The sequence below is a fragment of the Bombina bombina genome, chromosome 1 (genome assembly GCF_027579735.1).
Source record: "Bombina bombina isolate aBomBom1 chromosome 1, aBomBom1.pri, whole genome shotgun sequence".
Taxonomy (NCBI): domain Eukaryota; kingdom Metazoa; phylum Chordata; class Amphibia; order Anura; family Bombinatoridae; genus Bombina; species Bombina bombina.
In genome coordinates this window covers 424,606,424-424,616,221 of record NC_069499.1, presented here as the reverse complement: position 1 = coordinate 424,616,221, position 9,798 = coordinate 424,606,424, and the positions used below count along the sequence as shown (strand labels likewise).

General features: G+C 33.2%; 1 protein-coding gene across 1 annotated transcript in view; it reads right to left on the bottom strand.

Annotated features, from left to right (window-relative positions):
* Positions 1-1,421: 1,421 nt before the first annotated feature.
* SLC4A10 (solute carrier family 4 member 10) overlaps positions 1,422-9,798 on the bottom strand; it is a 432,482-nt gene continuing 424,105 nt past the window's right edge. Inside the window, exons 25-26 of the mRNA XM_053698366.1 lie at positions 7,101-7,138; positions 1,422-2,128 (exon numbers count right to left, since the gene is read on the bottom strand). Coding sequence (XP_053554341.1) covers positions 7,126-7,138 — 13 coding nt within the window. The 3' untranslated portion in view covers positions 1,422-2,128; positions 7,101-7,125. The remainder of the gene's footprint in view (positions 2,129-7,100; positions 7,139-9,798) is intronic.

The following is a 9,798-nucleotide window of genomic DNA, read 5'->3' as shown; positions in this document are numbered from 1 at the left end:
GGATAAAATATTTGCTATGGAGTTATCCATTACTGCCGTCAATTGTTGCATAGTAATAAGCATTGGCGCGCTAGAAGTACTAGGGGCCTCCTGCGTGGGCAAAACTGGTGTAGACACAGAAGGAGATGATGTAGAACTATGTCTACTCCCTTCATCTGATGAATCATCTTGGGCAACTTTACTATCTGTGGAAGTACTGTCCTTACTTTGTTTGGACGCTATGGCACAATTATCACACAATTTTGAAGGGGGAGACACATTGGCTTCCATACATACAGAACATAGCTTATCTGAAGGCACAGACATGTTAAACAGGCTTAAACTTGTCAATAAAGTACAAAAACCGTTTTTAAACAAAACCGTTACTGTCTCTTTAAATTTTAAACAGTGCACACTTTATTACTGAATATGTGAAAAACTATGAAGGAATTGTTCAAATTTAACCAGTGTCTTAAAGCATTCAAAGCATTGCACCCCAAATTTGAGACCTTTAACCCTTAAAATGAAGAAACCAGAGCCGGTTAAAGTTTTAACCCCTCTACAGTCCCAGTTACAGCCTTTGCTGCGACTTTACCAAACCCAGGGGGTATACGATACCAAATGAAGCCTTCTAGGAACCTTTTCAAATATTTTTAGACCCACACACATGCAGCTGCATGTCCTGCTCTCAAAAGAAACTGCGCAGTAATGGCGCGAAAATGAGGCTAAGCCTACTACAGGGAAGGCCCTTCCTGACTGAAAAGGTGTCTAAACCAGTGCCTGACGTTAAAAAAAACGTTCCCCAAATTTTATAAGTGTGAATATCAACATCAATCTTTATAAAAAGCCCAAATAAAGCAATCGATCTTGCCCATAAAAATGTCTACCAGTTTTATAGCCCACATTAAGCCCTTTATTCTGTTTGATTAAGAAAATGGCTTACCGGTCCCCATGAGGGGAATGACAGCCTTCCAGCATTACACAGTCTTGTTAGAAAAATGGCTAGTCATACCTTAAGCAGAAAAGTCTGCTGTTTCCCCCAACTGAAGTTATTTCATCTCAACAGTCCTATGTGGAAACAGCAAACGATTTTAGTTACTGCTGCTAAAATCATATTCCTCTCACAAACAGAACTCTTCATCTTTTTCTGTTTCAGAGTAAATAGTACATACCAGCACTATTTTAAAATAACAAACTCTTGATAGTAGAATAAAAAACTACAACTAATCACCACATACTCTTCACCATCTCCGTGGAGATGTTGCCTGTGCAACGGCAAAGAGAATGACTGGGGTGGGCGGAGCCTAGGAGGGACTATATGGACAGCTTTTGCTGTGCTCTTTGCCATTTCCTGTTGGGGAAGAGAATATTCCCACAAGTTATGGATGACGCCGTGGACCGGACACACCAATGTTGGAGAAAAGACTAATTAGACCCTAGTATTAAATATGCCAGCATACCTCCAGAATTGTTCTTGATATGAATGGTATAAATATATGTAAGTGAAAAAATACAAATGAGTAACTGTGTAGAACATACATGATTAAGCTAAAAAAATGTTTTAAAATGATAATAAAGCCAAAGTTAAACATTCAGGATTTAGATAGAGTATGCAATTTTAAACAAATTTACAATTTTTTCCTATTAGTAAATTTGCTATGATTTCTTAGTATCCTAGTAAACTTAGGTTGGGTGATAGGAGCCTAGTGACATGCATATGTATATAGTATTATATGGCATCAGTTTGCAACTATGTATAACATCACTATGAGCATTGTTATAACACAGCTCCCAGATGGCTAAAAACGCATGCACAATCCTGAGATCACCTCGGATTACTCTTTAATAAAGGATGCTAAGAGAACTAAGCAGAATTGATAATAGAAGAAAATTGTATAGGTGTTTAAAATGTCATTATATTGTTGACTTATCTTGTAGTGATGGGAATAATGCTTTTCTTTTAAAAAAAAAAATTTTATATATTGCACTGCTAACAGATGTGACAATTTACAGTATACAGTGTAAATAAGATCAACAGGTGCACTCTTCTCATCTGCGTGTAAAAAGAAAGTGAAGACAAAGTCAGAGACATGTCTCCCTGTCGATCCCTTTCCCTGAGGAGGCTTTCTGGTCTTTCTTGTTTTCAGAACTACAAATAAAGATAGAAAGAAAATTAGTAAAGCAGATGTCCTTCCTGCAGAATATCACCATATTTAGCATGCTATATGGCACCGTCTGTATACAAAAAACAATCGTGCTAGGAAGAAACTTCAGCAGAAGTACGAACAACAGTCAGGTTTTTTAACAGAGCGTTGCAGCGAGCATGCAAGCCAAAACGTTTAGGTGCACACATAGAACACAAGCCAGTGTTTAGTTATATACAGTGATTACATAAATTAATTCCAAACTAAGATAATTTACTTTAATTGTAAAGCAGACATAGATATCACAGAAATTATGTAAGTTTGTACATTAGAATATCTGAACAGAAGTAACTTCCAAACTACTGGCAGAGTCTTTTGTGAAAGCACAGCTATAAATTAATTGTCAATCAATCAAAAAATTACTGATTGCTGTTAGAAGCATAAACAGCACTGACAGATAATAGAAGTATATTTCTTAAAAAAATGATATTTAATGTATCAAACAATGTATCTACAAAATGTCCCATATGAATGCATTTCTAAAATGTTTGAATATACCCTTGTTAGCTTCAGTTATACAGCTGATGTAAGTTGACACCAAGTTATCCGATTATGGGCTAGATTACAAGTAGTGCGCTAAAATCACAAAAGTAATTGGTTGCACTCAAGCGCATACAAAATTTGCGCTCAACTGATTAGCATGCCTGAAGACCTAGTGTAAGGGTTAAAATAAATGTTCTCTAAACACATTGAAATAAACTATTGCACTCATATTTACACTTTCTGATATAAATATTTCAAATAAATATCAATATATTTTTATAAGGGTTAAAAGGATATGGGGTATATGGCAATCTAAATAACTGGAAAGGGCTATAATGTATGAATATGTCTAAATATGTGTATATACATGTGTATTTATGTGTTTATATGTGTAAATATGTAAATACATACATATATACACATATAAACACATATATAACAATGTATACACACACATATATATATATATATATATATATACACACACTTTTGAGCCCTTTCCAGTTAAATACCATAAAACACATTCACATTCAAATGTTCTTCACATACAAGAAAATTATCATTTTATTTTTAAATATATATGTGTATATATAAATATATATATTCATATAGATGTATAAGTATAGAAAAATAGCTTACAAATATATACATATATATATATAGAAACATATGTTTAAAAATAAAAAGAACATTTTCTTCTAAGTGAAGAACATTAGAATGTAAAATATGGATAACAATCTTCGGCTTTAAAGCTGTTGGTCTAATGTGATGTTGAGTTAGTGCGCAAGCAACAAACATTTTTTCTTTTTCTTAACGGCGTGCCCCTTTATAGTCAATGGGAGAAGAAGTCCTAAAGTTAGTGTGCATCTGACTTTCGCTCTCATGTTAACTTTTTACTTTCATCCTGTAATACGTTCGCGAACCTGCTTGCACGAGATTGCAAAAAGTTAAGGTTAGCACACCATTTGTAATCTAGCCCTATATAAGTTGTTGGTTGCTCAGAATAGGTAAAAGTTAATGCCAATAGTTTATTTAAGCAACCTAAACCAATTTCATATGAATCAGAACTGAGGTATGTGTTACAGTTTACATATGTCTTATCTGAATCCCGTTTCTTGTACACAGTTTTTTAATGAAAAACTGAAGTTCTAGAACCTCTGACTTTGCCTTCTCATTCTCTCTATGTGGATTGTGTTATTACAATCTAATTCAAACAGCGGATTACTAATGAACACTATTAATAATAGTTACATATTTCTACTTTATGTATGCTGCTTTGTATATTTATGGAGAGCTTATCATTAAATAGGATTAATGAGAAATATACTTTAAACAATGTCCTAAAAGGCAATTCCCAGTAAAGCTGTATAGGTTTTGCAAATCAATTTAATATATCATTCACAAAAACACAAATTAAAAATTATTGTAAGTTATTTTTGCATGCTAAAATCCAGTTTGTCTTGCAAATGCTGGCAGAAAAGGTGGAAAACTCTGTGCCAATTAACCTCTGAATACTGCTGATAGTTAATCAAAACATCAACCAAGTATGAACTAATGTCCAGTAAGAGACATGTATTGATGTATTCAATTTGGTTGTGATACAGATAATTAGATTTTAGACAGAATGACCTGCTGTTAGGCTAGACAGTGGTCTGTGAGAAGATGATTGGTAAGAATACAGAGCATGTGATATCTAGTTGTCTCACAGATTGGATAAGAGCACAAATTTTTATGGAAGTGTTTCAATGTACAAGCAATTAAGAGGAAAACATTATGGTCAACCTTTCACAAATCTCTCTGCTCACTGTTTTTCTCACAACCTCTCTTTATGTATAGATTATGCAAATTAAAGAGTAATTTAACCCAAAATGTGTAATAATGTTACAATTATATAAATAAAGCATTAGAACTCTCACCAAAAATATGTTTTGGCTATCACAGAACATTTCAAAATACTAAGTTCTGAAAAGGTTGAAAATGTACCTTTATATTTATGACATTGACACATTTTTAGCATAATTTAAGTAACATGTCCCTCAATGGACCTTTGTTCATATTGTTATAATACTTGCAAAGATATCCATAGAGAATTCAGCAATTTATGTTGCTTATCTTTTTCTATTAGATATCCCTTTTTAATTTTGACTCTGAGGTCTAATTAACCACAAACAGGATCAACATTTTCATTAAAATTTCATTTTAAAGCTTGTTATTTCCTCTTAGATCACCAACTGCTTGTTTTCATTAAAATGTTTTCACACACACAAAATATTAATCTGAATAGGCACATGCTATTTTTTTGGGAAACTAAAAGAACTTTTTTTTTTTGCATTTCAGAAGTATTATTGTAAATAAATAATGTTATAGAGCACCAGTCATTTTTATATTACTCTGTAGTACTATTACAATTATATATGTATTGATTTATGATACCACTTCAGGACTGGAATCAGACTTGTTGTTTTTGGTCCAATGAAAAAGATTATTTGCTCCGTAGCTGAGGTTTTTACATTTCTCACTTCAATTTACTATGAATAAAGGTAAAAAATGTAACTTTCATGATTGACATAGAGTATGCAGCTTACAAAACTTTCTAAATGACTTCCATTAAGTCTACCTCTTTTTCTTGGTTCTTTTGTTGAAATAGACTGCTTTTCATGAGGGCATATCGATTTAGCCTCAAAAATGTGCATATGTTAGAATTGTGTGTATAACATTCTTACAAACATTTTTGAAGTTTCATAGTGCTCACAACACGCTCCTGAGCCTATATAGATATGCTGAAATGGAAAGGAGTTTAAAGGGAAATGAAACCCAAAATGTTTCTTTCATCAGTCAGATAGAGCATAACGTTTTAAACAACTTTCCACTTTACCTATTTTATAAAATGTGCTTCATTCTCTTGATATTCTTTGTTGAAGGGACAGCAATGCACTACGGGGAGCTAGCTGCACACATCCTGTGAACCAATGAGAAGAGGCATATATGTGCAGCCACCAATCAGCCAATGAGCCTATCTTGGTATAATTTTTAACAAAAGATAACAAGAGAATTAAGCTAATTATATTATAGAAAAGTAGCTTAAAATTGCATGCTCTGTCTGAATCATGAAATATTAAATTTGGCTTTACTACCCCTTTAATTTCAACAAAGATTACAAGGAGAAAAGTTCACTTTGATGACAGAAGTGCAATGGATTTTCTTGTGAATGATACAATCTAGCTAAATCATGCAGTAACTAAGGGGGAACAGGTATTTATGAAACATTTGACGCCTGTCTCTGCACTTTTGCAAAAGATTGGCAGAGACACAGTATGCCATTGTCCTCAAACTATCAGATTGAAACATTTATCTGTTTAGGATATAATTATCGTTATATATCACTTAATCTAGATGACCATACACAAATTATTTTTTTCTTGATGGGGATATAATTAAATATTCAATCTAGCTTTAAACTGCATTATGACGCTACTCAGGATCCGTAGCTGAAGAGGGAGACCTGTATGCATCAGTAATTATAAGGCAATGTTGGTTCTGTAACCTGCTTTAAAGATGCAGACTTTTTCTTACAAAATTATGGAGTGATTTTGGACCTCTGAGTTAAAGGGACACTTTTTATACATTCATGGTATATATTAGTGATTAAGTACTGAATTGCAAAATCTGTGTATATAAAAAAAAATGCTTAAAAAAATTTCCACTACCATCTACCAAGGATTTGCAAATAAAGAGCAGTCCCCAAGGATGCAGCCCTCGAAAAGACCAGTAGGATTACATTCCTGTTGCCAATATAGGACAGCTGTAAATCAGCTTTTCCTCCCATCTAAGCAATCACTGTGGTGAATGTTAAAGCATCAGATTAGGTTTCCTGGGCTGTATAAGCAACAAATAATGAATGTATATAGCATGGTTGCTTTATCGCCATTGTCTAAACATGCTATGAAATATTACATTTTGAGTTTAATGTTCCTTTAGGCTATACAGAATGTGCAATTTACATGGCAGACCCCAAATCTTAGATTAGAAAATAGGCACCAATAAATATATGTCCAGCAATCAGTTAGGGTTCCAAACAACAGTATAGTATAATTATTATTGGGTTCCTTCTGCATTCTCTAGTCAAAATGGTGCTTTATCACAAAATCCAAACATAGGAATACAGAAAATGTTTCAGTAAATACATTTTTGGGTAAAGTGTAATATCAATTTTCTTTTGTTTTCCCAAAAAAAAAGAAAAAAAAAAAGAAAGAAAGAAAGAAAGAAAGAAAGAAAGAAAGAAAGATGGTTAGTTTAGCCCCATTGCTGATAGAACTGCCTGTAACCCACAGCCAGGCTGCTCGTTTCAGACTCTTCCATTCACCAAAGGTTTAATTAGCAGACAAAATATATAAAACTGCAGTCAAGGCATAACTTGCAGGCCTAGAATCTTACCTTTAGGGATCAGCTTCTACAGTGATTAGGAAGGGGAGCTTATGATAGAAATGTAATATAAAATAATTAAGTACAATAGAATCAGTTTAAAAGAATTTAAAAAACTTTAATTACTGCTGAATACATACAAGTGTCTCTAATTTGATCTAGGTGTATAACTAATAAATATGTATAAATATATAATTTAGTGAAAACTAAATAAATAATATTAAGCCATGGAAGCTCTTGCAAAAGCGACATCTGTAGACTTAAACGCAATAAGACTTGGGGCCCAATGATCAATAGCTTGCAGGCACTGAGAAAAATCACACTCATATTTTTTTTTAGCATTTTATTAAAATATATGTGTCTCTCCTTCCAGTCCAGAACCTGCATAGTGAGATCAACAGCTTTGAATATAAAAAGTCCCTTTATAAAATTGTTTTGGGGACCTCACAGTACTGACAAGATTTCCTAGATAAGCTCACCAAAGCAGTGAGCTTTAAATCATCAGACCCTAAAGAGTCTATCCAGTACTCAAATAGAATATGTTATTTAATGCACTATTGTATTTATTGTATGTGATAACACAGGAACTGGAAAGACTGGAGAGAATATTCATGCTGTTCTAGTCTTTTTGAGTATACGTGACTGTGTTATAACTTGGTCTTGATGATTTGAAACTGCTCCTTAAAATCACTTGTAACACTGTAAATGTGTTTAAATGCACAATGGGTGCAAGGAAAGCCAATATATTTTACAGTTTTTGTAAGAGAAAATATCAAATATATCCCTGTTAAACATCTGTACACCCAGTGATGAAGCCTATGGAGTATGTTTATGCTATCCTCGCTGCTTTGGTCAATTGTAGCCATATGTAAGTGAGCTCCTGCACTGATCTAAACAATCACTGTATTGCAGAGTCAAGTTTGGAACCTTTTTGTGGAGAGTAAGAAACCCCCAAAACAGAATTTCCTAAGACAGATTGCAGAAAAAGGTTAAAATGAATGTACAATAAATATTTTAATATGCTTGATGAAACATTGAATGTGGGAAAAAAATGCCTTTAATATTGTAATATAAGTATTAATTTTATAATGTGTATATTATATGGTCATTTAAAATTAATATGTTGTTTTAAATTGCACAAAAATTCCTAAAATATGGGGTACTTTGTATTCAAGTACACTTGAGTAACAGTATCAAGATGAACGCAAAATATAAACTGACTAAAAATGTTATAAAAATATAAACTAATTAATAGTAAAGTAAATCTAAATCCAAGGGAAAACGTGGCCCAATATTAACCTTTTAAGGTAGCCAATGGATTAAACTATAAGGCAATGTAAATGGAGCATTACAAAACATTATGTATAAGGACGTTCAATTTCTGGCTTATCAGTAATGTTAAATACATGTACTTCAGCGATGTTGCAAATGCTGTGAATATGCCCCAATGTATATCCATCGAATTTTGAAATATGGGTGATTTGTGCTACAAGAGTTGTTTATTTAAAATAGCTTTATTCTGCAGAATAGTAAATTCAGATAATGAGAACATTTAAAGAATCAGGTTCCTAAAACATCTTTTTAACCCTCTGCTATCCATCATCTAAATAGAGAGATGATTAATTCCACTAGTCCTGCCCTCCCAACTGTCTAGCATTTTGAGGCATTGTCATAAAGTGGTAGCTCTGTCCCCTGGCACTACACTTACCTAGCTATACCACTGATCTCCCCACTCCTTGGCCAGCTATACTCTTCCCCCCAGATCTCCCTGAGTAAACCACCATTACAGATAGTCGATGGGATGTTTGGAACTATGCTAGTACACTGGTCCTGTAGGAGCAATACATTTTAGCAAATGAGTATGAAATAAGTCTTTCCTGTATTTAACACTGAGTGGACTAGTAGAAACTTTTGGTAGAAATTCTGTTTAAATAGACTCACTATTTTCATCACCACTTATCTTTAGTTGCCTGTAAAGTTAGAAGAGCAGTGAGTTTTATTGATCAAAGGCCCACATTTGATTCTTCACATCATCCCCCAGTTTACCGATGCATTACTAAATTCTGTTTAGTTATCTCTTCTCACAACAAATTATTTATTCAGGTATAATTAATAGTAATTGGTGTCTCAAATACATGGACTGATTTTCCATTGGTGGTTTTACTAATTTTGTGCAGCTATCCAGCTATAAAAATGTAACAATACGGCACTTAAAATTTAATCATTTTGTGATTTTCAGATGATGGCAGCTGAAGTCTGTTTTTAGCTACCATTCAAATCAAATGAAGCTGAAGTATGATCATTTTTGTCTTGTCGAATGCAGATGCTAATTGAATCAACTTTACACCTTAGTCTAATTGTTATAAATGGGCTAAATGCCCTTTATCACTGATATTGAATAGTGTGAAACACATTTAAAACATGTAAAACACACACATATTCAATACAAATCATATGAATATTAAAGGGACAATATACTGTGTTTTTTTCACCCCTTTAATATGTTTCCAATTATGTGTAAAGGGTTTTCTTCCACCAGTGTAAATGTTTAGTCACAGTGCATCCCTTTGGACTGTGTGTAATGACACAATTTACATGTGTGAACATAATTCTATTTAGTTCAAAACAATAGTTAAACTTATAAAAGAATGGTAAATCTATTTGAGCGGGGACATTATGGGTACACTGTGCATGTGTAGATGGCATGTTA